The sequence below is a fragment of the Chiloscyllium plagiosum genome, unplaced genomic scaffold (assembly GCF_037043375.1).
Source record: "Chiloscyllium plagiosum isolate Xiang-an unplaced genomic scaffold, Cpla_swu_hap1 HiC_scaffold_18, whole genome shotgun sequence".
Taxonomy (NCBI): domain Eukaryota; kingdom Metazoa; phylum Chordata; class Chondrichthyes; order Orectolobiformes; family Hemiscylliidae; genus Chiloscyllium; species Chiloscyllium plagiosum.
Window position 1 is genome coordinate 23341710 of NW_028270156.1, and position 23242 is coordinate 23364951.

A 23242-nucleotide genomic window follows, 5' to 3' on the forward strand; every position below is an offset into this window, starting at 1 on the left:
AGATGATGGAAAATATTTTGCAAGTTCTAGCCTAGGTTGCCATTTGTCCAGATGACTTGCTAATAACAGGGAAGACCTGTAAGGAACACTTAAGAGAACTTGGACATCACCCTTGGACGTTTTTCCTGGGTTGGTGTATAACCTGGAAGGGAAAAATATCTGCTACAGACACCCCAAATGCCCTCCTTGAGCTACATAGCCAATTACAGCCGGTTACATCCTTTCACTTTATCTTCTGAGGGCAATCAATGGGGCCCTGGCTCCCATGTATGGACTGGTATGTGGGTCTTTCCTTGGGCTGGTGAATTATTACACAAAGTTCATACATATCCTGGCCTTCACCCTGACACTTTTGCATCAACTCTTCAAAAAGGGTCAGCCTTACAAATGGTTGCATAGCCAAGCCATAGCTTTCAAGGAAGTGAAGAAACTATCGTCGTCTAACATGTTGGGCACACAACAATCCCAAGTAAAAGCTGGTACATACATGTGATGCCTCCCCTTATGGCATTCCGGTAGTATTAGTTCATACTTGACCCCATTGAAAGGAATGCCAAATAGCATATGCATCTAGGAGTTTGGCTAACCCGGAGCATAAATATGCCAAGGTAAGCAAGAAAGGTTGGGTGACCATATTTGGAGTTGGAAAATGTGGTGCTGGAAAAACACAGCAGGCCAGGCAGCATCCGAGGAGCAGGAGAATCGACGTTTCGGGCATAAGCCCTAAGGGCTTGTGCCCGAAACGTTGATTCTCCTGCTCCTCGGATGCTGCCTGGCCTGCAGTGATTTTCCAGCACCACATTTTTCAATTCTGGTACTCCAGCATCTGCAGTCTTCACTTTCTTCCAGTTGATCATATTTGGAGTCAGGAAGTTCCACCAATACCTTGATGGACATAAATTTGTAATAACAGACCACAAATCCATACTAGGTCTACTTAAAGAGGGCAAGGGCAGTGCCACTCAAAGCTTCAGGCCAAATTCAGCTGTGGGCTCGAATACTGAGTGCATACAATTACAAGTTTGAAAACCGTCTGGGAGGCCAAGTTGCAAATTTGGATACATTAAGTCACATTCGGCTCGCAGATAAAATACCAGTGGTACCACCACCGGAAGAGTCTAATCGTTTTAAATTTTCTGGACACACTTACAATCACAGCTGGCAATCAGACTTTGAACATACAATGTTCTGGCATTGGCAAAACTGAAACAGCTAGTGATGGGGGAAACCAAGGACTGTCAGAACCAGAACTGAAAAATATTTGGACCCAAAGAGACCACATAATAATGGAGGTCAGCATACTATTATGGGAAGCAAGAGTGATTGTCCCGAGCAAAGGTTGCTGCCAGATACTGACTGATCTCTACCAAGGTCATCCAGGATTTGCCAAAGCAAAGATGTTAGATCGAAGTTATAGCAGTTGATCAGGAGTGGATGCAGACAGTTCTGTTGGTGTAGTGCCAAGAGTGGCAACATGGACAAAATGTACCTGCAGCAACTCTTTGACATTCTTTGGAATGGCCGGTAAACTCTGGACTGGGTCACACATTCACTGTGCAGCTCCTTCCACGGGTTCAATATTTTTCCTTATTGTGAATGACTACTGCAAGTGGTTGGACATGCAGAGTTCATTCTTGAAACACAAGATGCCAGTATGAATGCCAGACTCGACCAAGCAAGACAGACAACTCACAATGTTTGGTACAGGAACAACAGAAATTACCCTGCATGGCGAAGAGGTTTGATCAAAGCAACGTCAGGACAAGTGACATGTAAAGTTTGGGTAGTAACAACAGTCCTGAACACAAGCACGTGGACCATGCAAAAGCCGCAAACTCACAAGTGGTGCCATGTTTCTTGTAACAGTTGGAACCAGATTTCTTCCCCTCTGTCAAGCATCAAAGAGATCTTTGAAAGTGAGACAGACACAGCACATTTCACCACATCAACACCTTTGCCACTGAAAGAGGAGAGTGTATTATTCCCAAACTCCAGCTACAAGAGGCGGGTTGTAACTCCTGAGTTACATGCCACCCATATCCAACGCAGAGTCGGAGGTACCTGACCCAGTGGTCACATGCAACAGAAAACGCTACAAGAGGACCAGCCTATATCCTCAAACTCAGAGGGTGTGGAATGTAGTGACTGGAATGAGGTCAGCCAGGTAGACCTCAGAGAATGAGTTCCCTGATTGGAGCTGTTAATCTGGTCCAATCAGGGACCCCTGGCTGACAGATTAAAAAAAGGAATGCGTTTCCACTGTGTCTCACACCTGCGCACACACACAACATGGGTGCTGGGGATAAAATAAGCACTACCGCAGTTAGGCGGTAGTGTGGGGGGTTTAGGGAAAAAAAAATAAACAGGAGTGTCAGAGCTGGCTCTGAGGGAGTGGGACCAGTGAGTAAAGGACTCTCCACTTTTCTGTATTAAGGAGGAGAGAAGACTGACTTCTGAACAGGAAGAAAAAGGAATGCCTTTTCACTGTTTCCTACACCTGCACATGCATGACATGGATGCGGGGGAAAAATAAACACTACCACTGTTAGGCAGTAGTGTGGGAGAAAAAAAAAACAGCAAAAAAAAGGGGAAAGAAGGAATGCCCAACATTCTGTTCACTCAGATCTGGCTCTGAGGGAGCTGGATTAGTGTCAAGGACTTTCACATGTAAATAAAGGGTGACTTGGTGACAGAATACAGGCAAGAGGTGATCACAGTGAGTGTTCAAAATTATGAAAAGCTTTGATAGGGTAAAGATATCCAGTTTCCACTCACTAGTGTGTCAGCAATTTGGTCACAATTTCAACATGCAAGCAAGGGAACCCAAATAGCTTCTTAGCCACCCTCTGTTTTTCAATCTTAAACAGTTCTATTAAGTCCTATCTATACCTTTGTTGTTCCAAGGAAAACAACCCCATCAATCCAATCTTTCCTCACATTTCAGATCTTCCAGATAAATTAGCATTTCTATATCCTCACAAGCATATCGTTCCTGTACTGTGATGACCAGAACGAGACATAATACTCCAGGTGTGAATTAATCAGTTTTATATTGTTTCAGCACAACCTCCTTGCTCTTACAGCCTATGCCACAGTTAATAAAGACGTGGATCCTGTATGCCTCAACACCAACGATCTTCCCTGCTACTATGAGGGATCAAGGGATTTGCCACACCAAGGTCTCCTTGATCCTCAGGACCTGCCTGGTTCAACCGCTTGCACTGTAATTCCATTCCATTGTTAGTCACCCCAAGTGCATTACCTCTCATTTTTCTCAGGTGAATTTCTTGTTCACTACTTCATTAATATCCTTCTGCAATTTGCCTATTTACCATTCTACCAATTCCCATGACAGCCAAATATTTGATCATCTCCCCTAAATATCAGTTCAAACTATTAATAAACATCACAAACAACAAGGGCCGCAACCATATGAAATTCACCTGGAAACAGACTTCCAGTCACAGAAACATTCTTCCATCATCACCCTCTGCTTCTTGCTGTTCAGCTCATATTAGATCAACATAGCACTTTGCCTTGGATCCCATCATCTCAGTCTGCTGTACCAAAAGTCTTGCTAAAATCCACGTAGACCACATCAAATGCATTATTCTCACCACCACTCCTGGTCATCTCAATATTTAGAGCTGAAAATGTGTTGCTGGAAAAGCGCAGCAGGTCAGGCAGCATCCAAGGAACAGGAGAATCGACGTTTCGAGCATAAGCCATTCTTCAGGAATGAGGAAAGTGTGTCCAGCAGGCTAAGATAAAAGGTAGGGAGGAGGGACTTGGGGGAGGGGCTTTGGAAATGCGATAGGTGGAGAGAGGTCAAGGTGAGGGTGATAGGCCGGAGTGGGGTGGGGGCGGAGAGGTCAGGAAGATGATTGCAGGTTAGGAAGGCGGTGCTGAGTTCGAGGGATTTGACTGAGACAAGGTGGGGGGAGGGGAAATGAGGAAACTGGAGAAATCTGAGTTCATCCCTTCTGGTTGGAGGGTTCCCAGGCAGAAGGTGAGGCGCTCCACCTCCAACCGTCATGTTGCCATGGTCTGGCGATGGAGGAGTCCAAGGACCTGCATGTCCTTGGTGGAGTGGGAGGGGGAGTTAAAGTGTTGGGCTACGGGGTGGTTGGGTTGGTTGGGCCGGGTGTCCCAGAGGTGTTCTCTGAAACGTTCCGCAAGTAGGCGACCTGTCTCCCCAATATAGAGGAGGCCACATCGGGTGCAGCGGATGCAATAGATGACGTGTGTGGAGGTGCAGGTGAATTTGTGGCAGATATGGAAGTGTCCCTTGGGGCCCTGGAGGGAAGTAAGGGGGGAGGTGTGGGCGCAAGTTTTGCATTTCTTGCGGTTGCAGGGGAAGGTGCCGGGAGTGGAGGTTGGGTTGGTGGGGGGTGTGGACCTGACGAGGGATTCACGGAGGGAGTGGCCTTTTCGGAACGCTGATAGGAGAGGGGAGGGAAATATATCACTGGTGGTGAGGTCCGTTTGGAGGTGCTGCGCTTTTCCAGCAACACATTTTCAGCTCTGATCTCCAGCATCTGCAGCCCTCACTTTCTCTCATCTCAATATTTAAATCAAACGTATTGAACATTGTAAATTCTTGGCAATTATCGCAGATTATTCATGGTCTTTCCAAGCATAAAAATATTTAGGTCCTCAGTTTTTTCGAATAACTTCTCACCAGCAAGTTTAAAAAGACAGGTTTGTAATTTTATCAATCCCTTCAACCCTTTTATAATAATGGGAAAACTTTAGCAATCGACATGTGGCCAAAGAAAATTTCAAAATTACTGTCAGGACCCCTTCTATCTACTACTTACCCCTTACAACAGCCTGGAATAAATTTCATTCTGGATCAGTGGTGCTGCAAGAGCACAGCAATTCTGGCAGCATCCGACGAGCAGCAAAATATTTCACCCAGGCCCGCAGGCATACACCCTTATAAAGGCTGCCAAACACTCTAGTACCTCCCTCTCTGTTCATTTCTAATATTTTGCCATCTGATGTCAACACTTGGTCTGTTCTTTGCCACTATGAACATCAACACTAAGTCGTCATTTAGGACAGTGCCTAAATCTTCCATGTCTGCACACAGTTCAGTTCTACGATCCCTAATGGGCCCGACTGTGTTTCCCTCTTTATTGTCTTGGTCTTTGTGTTTTAAAAACCCCTTGATATTTCCTTTATTCTACTCACTGAAGCTTTCATAGAGTCATAGAGGTGTACAGCATGGAAACAGACCCTTCGGTCCAACCCGTCCACGCCGACCAGATATCCCAACCCAATCTAGTCCCACCTGCCAGCACCTGGCCTACATCCCACCAAACCCTTCCTATTCATATACCCATCCAAATGCCTCTGAAATGTTGCAATTGTACCAGCCTCCACCACTTCCTCTGGCAGCTCATTCCATACACATACCATCCTCTGTGAAAACGTTGACCCTTAGGTCTCTTTTATATCTTTCCCCTCTCACCCTAAACATATGCCCTCTAGGTCTGGACTCCCTGACCCCAGGGAAAAGACTTTGTCTATTTATCCTATCTATGCCCCTCGTAATTTTGTAAACCTCTATAAGGTCACCCCTCAGCTTCCGACGCTCCAGGGAAAACAGCCCCAGCCTGTTCAGCCTCTCCCTATAGCTCAAATCCTCCAACCCTGCCAACATCCTTGCAAATCTTTGCTGAACCCTTCCAAGTTTCACAACATCTTTCCGATAGGAAGGAGACCAGAGTTGCACGCACTATTCCAACAGTGGCCTAACCAATGTCCTGTACAGCTGCAACATGACCTCCCAACTCCTGTACTCAATACTCTGACCAATAAAGGAAAGCATACCGAATGCCGTCTTCACTGTCCTATCTATCTGCAACTCCACTTTCAAGGAGCTATGAACCTGTACTCCAAGTCACGTGCTCTCTTTTTGCTTTCTAAAATCATTTTCTAAGATACCCCCCTCCACATCTTGTATTTCTCTAATAACTCTGCTATACCGTGCTCTTATTACCGGTCAAATTTTTCAGCTCAACCTTAATCTTTATGTCCCTTGATATCCACAGCTCTCCAGTCTTGGTACCACTCCTTTGTGTTTAGAGGAAGGCATTTTCCCACTGCTCTGGTTATTGCCTCCTTGCTGGTCTCCTACTGCTCCATGTAACTGCTCCCCCAGTCCACTTGGGCCAAATTATATCTTATCTTCCTAAAATTGTTCTTTCGTCACTTTCCAACTTTTTAAAACCTGGTCTATCCATACTCATTTCCATAGTGATCATAACTTTGTTAAGACTTACAAATAATCATCTCAAGATGCTCCCCATCCTGACACCTTCCACCTGACATAGTTCAAAACTACCCCCAGTCTTGTTTGGCTCTGTGTTGGGGATGCAATCAAAGAATTTCACACCCTCTTTGCCTTGCACACTGAAAAAACATACAACTTCATATTTAGGCAGTTGAAAGCTTGTACTATTTCTGTAATTTTCTTATATGTCTCTGACTGGCGCCATCATAGACACCCAAGGGTGCTTGTTTCTTTACTGCATACAGCCTCATTTGAAGATCCTTCCAAGCCATCACCACCCTCCACTATAATTGATTCCTGCTTGACACTGTGACATACCCACCTCGACTCTGGCCCGGTCTGTATCATCGGAAAACTCCATAACCACAAACATGGAGCTGTCAATCCTGCACATCTTTCATCCAAGTCACAGATATTGCTTTGATATACCATTCCACTCACGTATTTACAGGTGTCCTCAGGTCATCTATCATATTTCACAGACTTCTTGTATTAAAATACATTCTATTTAGCCTTATTAAACTAACTTCTTTCTTATCCATCCTTTATTTCTCTGCCATTTCGGCTTGTGTTTTAACTCCGAATTTCACCTCAGCTTCTGTCCGCTCAGAACTACCTTGTGAGGATCTCATCCTTGCCCATCTAGTTTAAATCCAACTCACAATAATTAAGCAGAGCTCCTACAAAGACAGTTGATTTGCTGGAATAGTACTGTTCCTTCACTGTTCTGCGGGTCAGAATCCTGGAAGTTCCTCACAACCAGCATATTGTACGCAGCTATGTCACAAGCACGACACAGTGGTTCAAGGAGGCAGCTCATCACTGATCTGAGTTAATTCAGGAGAGGCAGCAAACTCTGGCCTCTCAAGCAATACCCAAATGAAAAAGTCAACTGAACTATGATGGCGTACAATTTCAGAAGATCACACAAAATGCTGCAATGGATATTCAGGCAGCATATGAAATCCAATGCTGAGAAATGAGAGGAATCATTCTGATAATGAAAACACAGATAGACAATGCAAATTAAACTGTACATCTCTAAAGGGGTAGGGAATAGAGGGACACAAGTAAATATGTGTATAAGTCACTGACAGTAGGAGTGGCTGAGAAAGCATATTAGTTAAGGGAATGTCCCTTTTATATAAAAACTCTTTTGGGACACCAAATGCAACACTAGCCAACTGAATGGCACAGTGGCAAGGAAACAGAGATAGTAAGCTTGGAAACTTGCAGAATTCACTACCAAATTTCATCAGGGCAGACAGATATGCAAACCATTACCTTGGTTTACTGTAGTGAATAGGTATTGATAAAACAATACAACAAGGTTGCAACCAGTTGGGAAATTACACGATCCAATACTGCCTTTTGTAACCGACCCCAGGCTTTGTGAATAATCAATTCTAGACCCCTGGTCAACAGCTTAACCAAAAGACTTAGCAGTTTAGCAGCAATACAGTGACTTTAGCCTAGCAAAAAAATTAAACAAAATATCAAATTCACGTCGACAATTTAAGTCCAGTAACTTTGGTTTTTATCCTATTCACACAAGACAAACAGACCAACAAATCTCTCAAACAGACCAATAAACACAGTTCACTGACAAATTAAATTTTAACAAAGGCGAGATTACATAAGCAGTTTTCACTAAATCTTGTTCCACAGGGATGCATAATGGTCTCATGTTTGATTTTCTGAAGACATGAAACAGTGTCACCTTTGCAAGTCATTCTGAAGTTTCAGTCACACTTATAACTTAGGTTCTAAGCTCTGGACTTCCAATAGCTGAGGATGAAGGGTTAGGCAGCAAGCTTCAAATCTTCACGCTGTAACATAACAGCCAAACTCCTCACAGAAACAGTCCAAAACCAAGTCAAACTCTGGCGCTCTCTCTCTCTGTTTAACCATCATGCTCCCTACAACTTGCTCGCACTAATTCCAAGATAGTGATCTCATTAATAGCCAAACATCTACATTCTAGTTAAACACACTGCTTTCCATCAGTATTGAAAAATTAATGGAATGCTTTGATCAAGAACCAACCTGCAATTAAATGTCAGGCCTGGCCTCACAAACAAGTTGTTTGTTCCTTTTCTTAAAGGAAGACAAGTTGTTGCACACCGTTCAAAGGTCACATTCAGCTCACCCTTGCAAACCAAAATTGACAAGAGTAAAACAAACAAAGGGTAAAATCAACAAGGGTTTCAATAACGTGAAGGTATTGGCAAGAGTGCAAAAAAAGATACATCAGAATGCTTCCAGGGATGAGCAACTTCAGTTACAAAGACTGAAGAATTTCGAATGATCTTCTCTGCCGAAGAACAATGGAGAAGAGAGTCGATCCAAGTAATCAAAGTCATGAAATGTCCAGAAAGAGCAGACAGGGAGAAAATAACATCACTGTGAAATGATCAAGAATGAGGGGGTCACAAGTAATTTAAAAATCAGTGATAAGAGCAAAAACGTTTTTCCCGCGCAAGGAATGATTAAAGTTTTAAATGCACTACTTCAGTGTGTAAAAGAGAGGTTCAATCAAGATATTTAAAAGGGATTGGATTATTATCGGAAAAGAATGTGCAAGTTTATCAAAAGGCAGCAGGGAAACCGCTAAATGACTTGGAGAGTCAGTGCAGAAGCAATAGACCATGTAGGTTCCTTCTGAGCTGTAATGATTCCACGACCAGCTTCAAACACTGGTGGCAAATATTTAGAACTAGTTTTAGAGTGGCAGTGACATAATTGCAAAAAAAAATTAAAATCAAGACTCTCACGTGGAGCATTATTTTTACTTTGAGATGTGAAAGTTAACTAGACAATCATATCAAGTCCTTGTGACTAAACCTAAACATCTGTCGAAGCTTCACTTTGCAAGCCTGATAAAAACACAAATTTGGATTCAGATACTCACAAGTTGTGGCCCCAACTTTTTTGTCTTTTCCTTCCAGTAGGTCCCATAAGTGCACTGAAGCTTGTTCAAATTGTTCACACAACCTATAAACCAGAAAATAACATCAGCACAAGCTTGTAAAGCGAACATTTAATTAGATTAGATTAGATTATTTACAGTGTGGAACCAGGCCCTTCGGCCCAACAAGTCCACACCGCCCCGCCAAAGCGCAACCCACCCATACCCCTACCCATACATTTAACCCTTACCTAACACTACGGGCAATTTAGCATGACCAATTCACCTGACCTGCACATCTTTTGGATTGTGGGAGGAAACCGGAGCACCCGGAGGAAACCCACGCAGACACGGGGAGAACGTGCAAACTCCACACAGTCAGTCGCCTGAGGCGGGAATTGAACCCGGGTCTCTGGCGCTGTGAGGCAGCAGTGCTAACCACTGTGCCGCCCATACTACATCTTTACCGTCTTGACACAAGCCTGGAGGGGTCCAAAACATGGATTAAGGAAGGGACGTGAAGAATACAATAAGTGCAAAATTAAGTACTTGCAATTACATGTACCTCCCACAATTCAGAATATGCTAATGAATTTTGTAGCGAACAAACCTTTCTCAGACTGTTTCTACTGAATTACCCAAATTTCATAAACAAATTTGCAATCAACTTCAAATGCCAGCTGGCTCTGTCACACAAACTGATGTCATCAGTTGAGGCCTCAGGTTAACAATGCAGCTGACAGAGTAACAAGTGCAGTGCCAAGTAACAAAACTATACCTCCCAAGCAAAGTCAATAAAACAGGGCTCACTGGTTCCAAGTAGCTTATGACTTGAATATAAACCATGAAGTAATCCATAAACAATTCATACAAAAGCAAAATAATTCAGATACTGTAAGTCTGAGATAAAAACTGTATAGTACCAGCAGTCAGGCAAAATTTGAGAAAGGAGACATTTGGAACAATGACCTTTCAGACTTTTATACGTTTTCATATAATGCAATGAGCTTTACGAAAGTGTTGGAGGGATGAAGTGGTAAAAGGGAAGGTCTATGTTAAGAGAGAGACAGAAGAAACTAAATGACAAAGAACTGGTCATGCACAGCTAAAGAGGCAGGAAAGCGAAAGCTGTGCTCAGAGGTGATGTGAATGGTAGAACGACAAACAGCCAGCACCTGGAAGCAAAAGCAAGACTGAAACAAAATCTTACCAATAAAACAAGGGCAAAGATTGTGGGTTTAAATTGTCAAATTAGATTATTAATGCAAAGGTGTCATGTGCCTAAGCACAAGGTAAGTGCTGCCCCTTGAACCTGTATTCAGTTTCTCTGCCATACTTCAGGATATTGAAGACAGACATCAGCATGATGGTAAATGAGATGAAAATGACAGGCAACCGTAAAGCTGGAGTCAGCTTGTGGACTGAATGGAGATGCTCACATGTAAACTGGTCTTTCAGCTGAAAGGAACATTTGGGGCCTTGGACAGTTTAGACAGAAAAAGGTTAGAAAGGCATCTTTTGTACCTGCCTGCTAAGGTGACAGGAAGAAATGTGACCAAGAAATGAACTGGGTTGTCAAGAGAATGATCCCCTGGAGACCCTAAAGGGAGCAAATGGATGAGTATGATCCCCTGCAAATATCCAACAGGTTCTTGCAGCTTGTGCGGACAAGAGCAGGGATTGCAAAAGTGCAGGTAGCCATTCAAGTATGGAGTAAAAAGGAACACTGTTTTATTACTGCAAACCACAGTTACATTGTTCAATAATGTTCTCTGCAGCTGCTCATCTGGTTTAAGGAAAGAAAGTTGAGTGGAAAAACGACCCCATCATTGTACCCGTGACATAGGTGGGAATAAGAAAGAGGTTCTAGTGAGGAGATAAATAACTCTGAGTTAAATTAGAAAGCCAAACAGCTAAATTCATGATCTTTGGAATTAATACCAGAGTCAAGAAATCAATAATAATTAGAAAAAACATCCCATACTTGCTCAACCTTCAACAAAATACTCAACAGTTTGATATCAAGATATTCTGGTTGCAATACTCAACATAGGTCCAGGTGGATTAAATTAATGATATAACAGCTAAAGGCCAATAAGCAAGATTTTTCTCAGCTAAATTTGAAATATCAATGTACAAATGTTGTCTTAAATTAACTGAAATACTTTATCTGCAAATCCGGCAACCTTGAAACGACACTGGAGTTAGTCAAGTGCTTATTTCCGAATTGTGGTCCTGTACTTGTTAACAAAGTGACCCAATAGCTTGCCTGCCACCCCAAACTGTCTCAAACAGTTACAGTAAATTCAGAATTGCCCAAAACGAATCTGCTGCATTAATTACCAAATTAATTCGCCTGACACCGCCCCTTAGTTATGCCACTTAGCACTGAAAAGAAGCAAAGAACTTTAATGCAAGTGCTAAGGCACAGCTCAAAATATTTTTTAAAATGAATAGACATTATGTTGGTTTTTCACAATGGCATTGTATACTTTTAAAATGATAAATGTATATCTTTTTTCTCCACCATCCTTATGTAGCTTTTTGTTAAACTGTTTGTCTGTAAACATTATCTATCAAAAATACACACAGGTTGCAAACTTACTACACAGACAGAATATGACCAAGAACAGAACTTAATGGCTTTGGGTGAAGTTGCAGGTTAGATCAGCAAATTTTTCCAAGGATCTATTGAGTGTAAAGCAAATTTATGGATGATTAATTTAGAATTTTGTGAATTGTATAAGCCGCTGTGGTGGAATGTGTCAGAGTTGCCAATGCATGAGTGCAGATTTTTGTACAGGTTGGACTGAAGCCTCTTTTCAGATAAATGTTCTTCATGAAATCTTTTTTGCAGCTGTTGTAGCAGCATTCAGAGAAGGAAAAGGCTCAAGGGACATGTTGATCAATGTCATAAAATTGTTACTACATGGCAGGTGTGAACACTCGTCAGTGCCCTCCTCGGTTGTCTTAGCCTGTCAATACTTGGTCATTACACAGACTTGCCTTAGGCAATTTTTTTTGAACCAAACTGTAATTGTCCTTAAGAATATTACATCAAGAAGCTAGCCCCACAATTAGACGTAAACTCTGTTACTTCAACGAGCACATTATCGTGTTAGATACAATAGGAATTCACGGTTGCAACTCTGTTCGACAACTTCTAATTTTACTTTGCTTTCCAAGCGGTAACTAAAGAAACATAAATACTTCTGTTGTGCAGTAAAATAAACACACCATGTTGTTTTGCAACGCAAGATTCCAATGCTGCTATGGCACTGTCTTTGTCATCAGTACCAAAATCCAGATAATAAATGTATACAATGCAAGATTACAAAAAGATAAACTTAGAACTGACTTAGAAATGAACACTGGATTCACAAGACACAATAAGAAATGGGATTAAAGGCTTATTATTAACGTACTTTCAGTCACCTCCTAGCCCTACATCTCTCTGCAACACAGCTTGCTGACCACTTTATTCAGCTCCTTTCACTCAGAAATTAACACCCTGGAATGAAGGAATTATATTATGAACAAGGATTGAACATGTTGGCCCTTGAACCACTGGAGCTGAGAAAAGCGGAGGTCTTGTTATTGAAACATGCAAGATCTTCCAGGGATTTTACAGGGTGGATACAATGAAGATCTTGCCTCTTGCTTGGAACTCTGCAAGTGGTGATACAGTTTATGAATAAGTCTGCCTTTAAAAACAGAGGTGAGGCGGGGTGAACAAAACAAAGCATGAGGATTGTTCGAATGTGGAATTTTCTTGCCGAGAAGCTATGGAGGCTGGTCATTGAATTTATTGAAGGCAGATTTCAAGAGATTTTAGATAAGTCGTGAATTATGAGGGTCAGATAGGCAAGTGGCATTTTGACCACAACCACATCAAGTATGGATTTTACTGAAAGGTACTTTGAGCCTGGCCCCCAAACAAACAGCCTACTCCTGAGCCCTAAGTTCCCAAGTGTCTGTGGCAGTGGAAGATGTCAGTGTCGTACTAAGGTCACCAGACTACTAATCCAGAGTTCCAAACTAATGCTCCGGGAATATGGCTTCTAACTATGTAGTGGCAGCTTGTAGAATTAAATTCATTTGATAAATCTGAAATTCAAAGATTAATCTAATGGTAACCACAAAACTATAATCTATTGTTCTAAAGTCCCATCTGACCCTACCTGTTCTGGTCTATTAGTGACTCCAAACACGAATGTGGGAGACATCACCCTCTGAAATGGCAAAGTAAGCCACTCAGTTTTATCAAATGGTTACAAATTAACTAAAATGAAATCAATAAGGACCCAACATCGCTGGTACTGATTACAGTGCCTTGGTAAAACTATGGGCAATGAAATTAGTTTACTCAGGTTATACCTCTATTTTTAAGAAGCAACAGATACTTCCTTAACGAAGAATCAGGAATTATAACAACTCGGTACCTGAGGTTCATGTCCCGTTCAGGTTGTACCAGCTTGTAGAATTCATCCAACATTCCCAGTTCTTCTTCAGTAAGCACAGGAGACCCATTCCAACCTTGCTTCAAGTCAGTGCGTGTATCATCATCACCCAATTTGTCCAAAACAAACTGTAGTTCAAGAACAGTTTTTAATCGCTTCTGTTCTGCTTCCTCTCGCATTAGCTGTTCCCGTCGAGCTGCTTTCTTCAGCGATTTCTGAATCTGTAAAAATAAAGCCCAAATTAATTAGGTCAATTTGTAAAACTAAAGCTTAAATACACAGAGCAACAAACCTACTCATGGAAATAAATAGTGCCAAAATGATGTACAACTTTTTTTTAATTTTATTGACATACAGTAATCCCTTACTGAATATGGCTATTTTACTCCTGACATAAGCAATTTCAAATAACATATCGTAAAGCAAATCAGATTTTATCCTAACAACCAGTGGAAAAACTCAAGTTCTGTAGAACGTCTCTTGCGAAAAAGAAAACTTCAAAACATTAGTATGTATAGGTTGGTACGGAGGAGATCAAGAGCAAAATGTTGCTGAACCTCTGGCATTATCTTCCCATCTTCTTTGGATACAAGGGTGATGCTGAAGGACTGGATAATTGCAAGTGTTACACCCTTGTTCAAACAACAAAGTAAGATCAGCAATTACAGGCCAATTATTTGAACCTCAGTGCTGGCAAAGAAACATTGCAGAAATTCTCACTTCATACAATACAAAGAGTTAATTAGCCAACATGGGTTCCAGAAAGCCAGCATTGATTTTAGGGAAAATTGTGTTTTACAATAGTAATTTCAATTGGAGTTATATTAGAGTAATGTAACCAGTTTAACATCCAACCACTTTCAAAAGCCATCAGAAAAAGTGCCACACAATAGCACTGTCAATAAAGCTAAAGAAGAAATTGAACAGCCTCAACAAGGATGTGAGTTGGCATCCCTGAGACACAAAACTTGGCAACATTGTGAACTAAGAGAAGGACTTCAAGGAGGCACAGACCAGATCGCAGAATGGGCAGAGAAACAGCACATGAAATTTGATACAGATGTATGAAGGGTTACACTTGGATTAGAATACATAATATACAGCACAAGGTACAAAAGAACATGTATGTGAAGTTTACACAAACAGATTATTCAAATACATTGGGTAGATTCAGAAGGCATAGAGGACCCTCCACTTGATAAAACAGCATTCGGTACAAAAGCAAGAAGGATATACTGGTCATTTACAACTTGCCTGGCTCAACAATGCCCTGTCCGATAATAAATCTGCCCTCCTTCTCTGATCTGAAAACGTGACTGGCTCTCATCTGCCTTATCCAACATCTCAGCAGGCTACTTATTTGTGGCAATTTGGTAGCAGTAGCATATGCTGACGTTGCCAGTGATGTTCATATCCCAAAGGATATGTAACAAATCAACAAAAAACAAAAGCAAGTGAAACAAGGAACAAGCATATCTACAACAAGGAAAGAATGCATCTATGTAGTATCATATATTACCATATGTGGATAGACAGTTGGCGACACTCACCTTAAATATATAACAGTTATTAATGTATTAACTGCCTCCTCATCCCAAATATCTCTTGCATACTTACATCTTGGCCCAGTGAAATGAAGCTCCTCTGCAATTCACGAGCAAACTCCAGGTTATTTGCAACCTCCTGTAATTTTCCAACAGCTTCCTACAAGAAAATTAATAAGTATTTTACTCATGGTTGATACCCATCAACAAAACTAATTATATCGCACAATGCTTTCCTAAAAGCATGTTAGGAATCGGTTCGTTCTACTTGGTGAATCTTACAAGTGACAAACCATTAAAATGACATATTCCCAGCAGAGTAAACTGCAGAATATTTGACAGACAGGGATGTAATTCATGCAGCTAAAAATTCAACTGCCCACATAGAATAAAAAAAAATTGAGGTGAGCTTTTCTGGCAAATGGTTAAATATAGGCAACACATTTTTATTGACTACCTAAATGTCTGTGGATTTATTAATCAGGAAGCAGCACCTGAAAATCAAAGAACTCTGCAATGCCACTTCTTTAAACACTTAACATCCACTTTTCAAAAGTGTTAAATCTTCCACAGACAATTGTAGAAGACATGCCTTGATGTAATCTGTGGAAGCAAGTGGATAAATGTGACTCATGAAAATTTTCTTCATAAAGCTTACAAATTTGTCAACCTGGAAAATACCAGTATCATGCCATCAAAAAACCAGTTTTATAAATCTGTAACAAACTTTAATATTTCCCCCCGCAGGTAAAACAAACTACAATAGTGCGACCACATTGACAACCGTAAAGTGCTGAAAGGTAGTTTTGAATTTGTCATTCCCGACTTGAAATGCCAAGAGTTTCTCTCTCCACAGACGCTACCAGGTAAGAGTTTTTCCAACATTGTGTTTGTTTCTACATATACATTTGCTGTACCGATAAAAATATCTACATCAAAACATCAATATCAATTTTCTACTATTTCATATCTTCGCGTGCTATTTTCCCTCTTTGGGCAACAGTGGCTCTGTTCAAAGGATGACAACACCGATTATCAAACATCAAGAGAAAATAACTAGCATGTCATTCAAACATATGGGTTTGATTGGCAGAGCTAATAACCATCAAGATTCAGTCATCCTGACTGAAGTCAATAACCTATTATAAAACAATTCATATATTTCTAATATTACAATTGTTTTTTTCTCAGGACACACAGGTCACAAGGCAAAAGTCAGCCATGTGATAAAATCACTTCCACTTGCCTATTAAAATGCAGATTCAACAAGAGTGAACGTAATAAAGGAACAAGTTGCTGAATCTGATCAATCCCTATCCACCACATTAAACATTCACGCCCTTGAAAGGGATTTGAGCTGACACATTCACAATATCGCCATGATTTCTTTGGTGTACAAACATACTAAGTTGAAGCAGTAAGCTACGTGACCCCTTCAGTCTTCAGCATTTTGCAACATGGCATGACTCATGTAGTTACCCCAGATTCCCACCTTTCTATAAAAAGATGTCATCTTCTTGCTCATCAAGCAAACAGCAACCTTCACCGTAACAATATTGAAAGTTTCTGCCTCAACCATCTGTAGGATGAGGATTTCGAAGTCTCACCATTCAGAAAAAGTTCTCACTTGTCTGAAATGGACAGTCTTATTTTTCATGTGACACCTGGTTTTAACATGACCAGTGTGTGACCACAGTGAGGAATAATCAAGCCCCGCTACATTCAAGTTAAATGTTAATAATTATGCAGAATTCCACAATTTACCAGTCTCTTAGATCCAAACTGATAAAACAGATGGACCAAGTTTCTACACTCAACAAGAATTACTATTTATTATAAATAAAGTTTGGAACTACAACTAATTATGAACTATTACTATACAACTGGACCAGTTAAAACAGACCCCGACTGACCTCCACCAATCCGCACACAGAGACACAAACAGGAAAAAAAAAAGTGGATGAGATGGGTCAATGGCAAGACTAGAAAAGCAATATAATGGTCCCTGTTGACAGGATCCACTGAGATGACCATGTTGATTTGTGAGGACATGCTGCTCCTCTATTCTCTTACTCCAGATACTGTCACTTGCTTGGAGAAGGTACAGGGTGGCTGATTCAAATTTGCTAAGTCTCTCGCTTATTGATTAAGAGACATATCTGTCACCAACTGCTGAGGGAAAAATAAACTAGCTTTCTCAAAGCTTAAGATGGATTTTACAACAGAGAAGACAGAGGTTGGGCCTTTGCAGAGATCTAATAACTGACCAAATATTCACACTCCCAAAGTGTTTGGCTACCGGAGAACCAGATAGCTGTTGGCAGGAATAAAAGTCTTTCATCACTGATAATTGGGTCACTCGGCCTGATCTAGTACTAGTTGCCAGCCAAAGCTCCTTTTATACACCACCTGCCAGGTCCAACTTAACTGTCACTTGGCTTCCACTAGTACTTTAACAAGTGGCTATGTCAACAGCATTTCCACAAAGTAACAGCTAACTTGCTTTTAAAAAGCTTAGTAATGTGTGACTTTTCAAACCATACTTTTCCTACTTCAGTCCACAATCAGATATGTAGAAAAGTTAAAAGAAACCATCTTTCCCTAAAAACTCCCACAATGGGAAACATCCTTTTCACATACTAGCAACAGTCTTCAGAATCTTGTATGTTTCAAGTAAGTGATATCTTGCTCTTGTAAAATCCAAAGAATACAACCCCAGCTATTCTAACATTTCTTCCTCTAAGCTGTGCATTCCAGGTATTAGACTAATAAACTTTGTCTGAACTGCTTCCAAAGTATCTACATTCTTTCTTAAATAAGGTGACCAATACAGCAGTGCACACAATATTCCAAATATAGCCCAAAGAACTAATCATGATCTCTACTCTTGTATTTAGATCACTTCTAACAAAAGAGATACATGCTGTCAGAGTCCTAAGTCCTTGCTGGACCTACTAAGATTTACTGATTCATGAATGACACCCAAATCTTCAGATCACAGGCTCATTTGCTTCGGAGATGAGTGCCCAGATTCGAAATTAAACAAACTATAATGGTATTCAACACAAGCTGACCATGATAAATTGGGGAACGTTACTGAAAGGGATGACAGTGGATAGGCAATGCCAACCATTTCAAGGGTACATGGAGGAAATGTAACAATTGTTCATTCCTGCCAGGCACAAAAATAAAATTGGAAAGATGGCCCAACCATGGCTAGCTAGGAAAATCAGGGGCAGTATTTGATCCAAAGAAGGAATAAACAAACTGACCCAAAAAGCTAACAGACTGATGATCCAGTGCAGTTCAGTTTCAGTAAACACGGACAATGGGTTTGATTAAGAAGAGGGCAAAAAGGTTGACGGGTTCACCTGCAGGGTACACAGGTGATTGCTGAAGTTCCTTTTGATATAGAATCATAGAGATGTACAGCACAGAAATAGATCTTTCGGTCCAGCCCGTCCATGCCGACCAGATATCCCAACCCAATCTAGTCCCACCTACCAGCACCTGGCCCATATCCCTCCAAACCCTTCCTATTCACATACCCATTCAGATGCCTTTTAAATATTGCAACTGTACTAGCCTCCACCACTTCCTCTGACAGCTCATTCCATACACGCACCACCCTATTCATGAAAATGTTGCCTCTTAGGTCTCTTTTATATCTTTCCCCTCTCACCCTAAACCTATGCCCTCTAGTTCTGAAATTCCCGATGCCAGGGAAAAGACTTTGCCTATTTAGCCTATCCATGCCCCTCATGCGTTTATAAACCTCCATAAGGTCACCCCTCAGTCTCAGACACTCGAGGGAAAACAGCCCTAGTCTATTCAACCTCTCCCTATAGCTCAAAACCTCCAACCCTGGCAACATCCTTGTAAATATTTTCTGAGACCTTTCAAGTTTCACAACATCTTTCCAACAGGAAGGAGACCAGAACAGCACACAATATTCCAACAGTAGCTTAACCAATGTTCTGTACAGCCGCAACATGACCTCCCAACTCCTGTACACAATACACTGACCAATAAAGGCATGCATACCAAACGCCTTCTTCACTATCCTATCTACCTGTGACTCCACTTTGAAGGAGCTATGAACCTGCACTCCAAGGTCTGTTTGTTCAGCAACGCTAGCTAGAACCTAACGATTAATTGTATAAGTCCTGCTACAATTTGCTTTCCCAAAATGCAGCACCTCACATTTATCTAAATTAAACTCCATCTGCCACTCCTCAGTCTACAGGCCCATCTGATCAAGATCCTGTTGTAATCAGAGGTAACCTCCTTCGCTGTACACTACACCTCCAATTTTGGTGTCATCTGCAAACTTACTAGCTATACCTCATATGCCCACATCCAAATCATTTATGTAAATGATGAAAAGTAGTGGACACAGCACCGATCCTTGTGGCACTCCACTGGTCATAGGCCTCCAGTCTGAAAAACAACCTTCCACCACCACCCTCTGTCTTCTACCTTTGAGCCAGTTCTGTACCAAATGGCGAGTTCTCCCTGTATTCCATGAGATCTAACCTTGCTAATCAGGCTCCCACTGGGAACCTTGTCGAAGGCTTTACTGAAGTCCATATAGATTGCATCTACCACTCTGCCCTCATCAATCCTCTTTGTTACTTCTTCAAAAAAACATGAGACATGATTTCCCATGCTGACCATCCCTAATCAGTCCCTGCCTTTCCAAATACATGTATATCCTGTCCCTCAGGATTCCCTCCAACAACTTGCCCACCACTGACATCAGGCTCACTGGTCTATAGTTCCCTGGCTTGTCCTTACCACCTTTCTTAAACAGTGGCACCACGTTAGCCAACCTCCAGTCTTCCTGTGACTATCGATGATACAACTATCTCAGTAAGAGGCCCAGGAATCGCTTCCCAGAGTTCTCAGGTACATCTCATCAGATCCTGGGGATTTATCCACTTATGTGCATTTCAAGATATCCAGCACTTCCTCCTCTGTGATATGGACATTTAGCAAGATGTCACCATCTATTTCCCCACATTCTACATCTTCCATGTCCTTCTCCACAGTAAATACTGATGCAAAATACTCACTTAGTATTTCCCCATCTCCTGCAGCTCCACACAAAGACCACCTTGCTGATCCTTGAGATGCCCTATTCTCTCCCTAGTTACCCTTTTGTCCTTAATATATTTGCAAAAACTCTTTGGATTCTCCTTAATTCTATTTGCCAAAGCTATCTCATGTCCACTTTTTGCCCTCCTGATTTCTCTCTTAAGTATACTCCTACTTTCTTTAGACTCGAAGGATTCAATCTATCTATCTTGCCTATATCTGACATATGCTTCCTTCATTTTCTTAACCAAACCCTCAATTTCTTTCGTCATCCAGCATTCCCTACACCTACTAGCCTTTCCTTTCACCCTAACAGGAATACACTTTCTCTGGATTCTCATTATCTCATTTCTGAAGGTTCCCATTTTCCAGCCGTCCCTTTACCTCCAAATATCTGCCCCCAATCAGCTTTTGAAAGTTCTTGCCTAATACCATCAATATTGGCCTTCCTCCAATTTCGAACTTCAACTTTTCAGTCAGGTATATCCTTTTCCATTACTATTTTAAAACTAATAGAATTATGGTCGCTGGCCCCAAAAGTGCTCCCCCACTGACACCTCAGTCACTTGCCCTGCCTTATTTCCCAAGTGGTCAAGTTTTGCACCTTCTCTAGTAGGTACATCGACATACTGAATCAGAACATTTTCTTGTACACATTGAAATTTCTCTCCATCTAAACCCTTAACACTATTACAGTCCCAGTCTTTGTTTGGAAAGTTAAAATCCCCTACCATAACCACCCTATTATTCTTACAGATAACTGAAATCTCCTGACAAATTTGTTTTTCAATTTCTCTGATTATTAGTGGGATCTATAATACAATCCCAATAAGGTGATCACCCCTTTCTTATTTCTCAGTTCTACCCAAATAACTTCCCTATATGTATTTCTGGGAATATCCTCCCTCAGCACAGCTATAATGCTATCCCTTATCAAAATCGCCATTTCCCCTCCTCTCTTGCTTCCCTTTCTGTCTTTCCTGTAGCATTTGTATTCTGGAACATTAAGCTGCCAGTCTTGTCCATCCCTGAGCCATGTGACTGTAATTGCTAAGATTTCCCTGCCCCATGTTTCAAACCACGCCAGAGTTCATCTACCTTCCCTGTGAGGCCTCTTGCATTGAAATAAATGCAGTTTCATTTATCAGTCCTACCTGTTCTCTGCTTTGTCCCTGCCTGCCCTGACTGTTTGGTTCTCTTCTGTTCTCAAATGTACCAGTCTCAGATTCATCTCTTTCCTCACTATTTCCCTGGGCCCCCCGCAACTGACTAGCTTAAATCCTCCCGAGCAGCTCGAGCAAATCTCCTTGCCAGTATATTAGTCCCCTGCCAATTTAGGTGCAATCCGTTCTTCTTTTACAGGTCACTTCTACCCCAAAAGAGTTTTCAATGATCCAAAAATGTGAATCCTTCTCCCAGACACCAGCTGCTCAGCCATGCATTCATCTGCTCCATCCTCCTATTCCTGCCCTCACTAGCTCGTAGCACCGGGAGTAACTCAGATATTACTACTAGAGGACCTCCTTTTTAAATTCCTGCCTTACTCTCTGTAATCTCTCTTCACAATCTTAACCTTTTCCCTTCCTAGGTTGTTGATTCCACTTTGTACAGTGACCTTCTGCTGGCCCCTCTCCCATTTGAGAACATTCAAAGAAAAAGTGCAGAGAAATATTGGTCCTTTAAAGTCAGAAACAGGGGTAGTTATAATGGGGAGCAAAGAGAAGCAAACCAATTAAATATGAATTTTGGTTCTGTTTTCACAAAGGAGGTCACAAATAATGTCCCTGAAGTTTTGAAAATGACAGGATATCATGAGAGGAATGCACTGAAGCAAACGGTGTTGGGGAAATTGATGGGATTAAAAGGCTGATAAATGCCCAAGACCCAATAATCTACACCACAGAATACTTGATGAAGTGGTCCTGGAAACAGTAGGATACAGAAGTGGTCATCTTTCAAGATTCTGGAAGACCCAGCAACAGTTCCTCTGAATTAGAGAGTAGGAAGCTAATTTAACCTCACGATTTAAAAGAGGAGGGAAATAAAGTTATAGACTGGTTAAGGAGTGGAAAAAATACTGGAGTCCATTATAAAAGATTTGATAGCAGAACACTTCACAAACAGTAAAAGGACTGGAGAGATGAGTATAGATCTATGAAAAGTAAAGACATATTTGACAAAACTTCCAGACGTTTTGAAGAGGTTAACGAATAGGGTCAATACAAAGGAACCATTAGAGTCAGAGATGTACAGCATGGAAACAGACCCTCTGGTACAACTCGCCCATGCCAAATAGATATCCTAAACTCAGGGTTTGGCCCACATTCAGCTAAACCATTCCTCTTCATACACACATCTAGATACCTTTTAAAAGATGTAATTGTACCAGCCTCCATCACTTCCTCTGGTAGCTCATTCCATACATGTACCACCCTCTGCTTGAAAAGGTTGCCCCTTAGGTCCCTTTTAAACTTTTCCCATCTCACCCTGAACCCACGTCCTCTAGTTCTGGACCCCCCCCAACCCCAGGGAAAAGACCTCATCTATTTAGCTTACCCATGCCCCTCATGATTTTAAATACTTCTATAAAGGTCACCTGTCAGCCCCCAAAGCACCAAAGAAAATAGCCTATTCAGCCACTGCCTATGGCTCACGACATAGTTTACTTGATCTTTCCGAAGGCTCTCAAAAAAGTCTCCTTTATGAGATTGGCCTGTAAACTTTAAGTAAAAGCAATGAGGGGCATTGTATTGATGTGGATAGAGAATTGGTTCACAGGCAGGAAGAACAGAAATGAACCAGCCTTTGAGTGGCAGTAACCAGTGGGTTACCACAGAGGCCAGTGCTTGAACCCCAGTTACTTAGAATAAACATTAATTATTTATTGAAGTGAAATAAATGCAATATTTCCAAGTTTGCAGCTAATATAAAA

The 23242-nt window shown here is 41.4% G+C and overlaps 1 protein-coding gene across 1 annotated transcript in view; it reads right to left on the bottom strand.

Moving 5' to 3' along the window:
- Positions 1 to 23242, bottom strand: part of caprin1b (cell cycle associated protein 1b) — a 109676-nt gene that overhangs the window by 71879 nt on the left and 14555 nt on the right. The window contains exons 3-5 of the mRNA XM_043705513.2: positions 15287 to 15373; positions 13652 to 13890; positions 9213 to 9295 (exon numbers count right to left, since the gene is read on the bottom strand). Coding sequence (XP_043561448.1) covers positions 9213 to 9295; positions 13652 to 13890; positions 15287 to 15373 — 409 coding nt within the window. The remainder of the gene's footprint in view (positions 1 to 9212; positions 9296 to 13651; positions 13891 to 15286; positions 15374 to 23242) is intronic.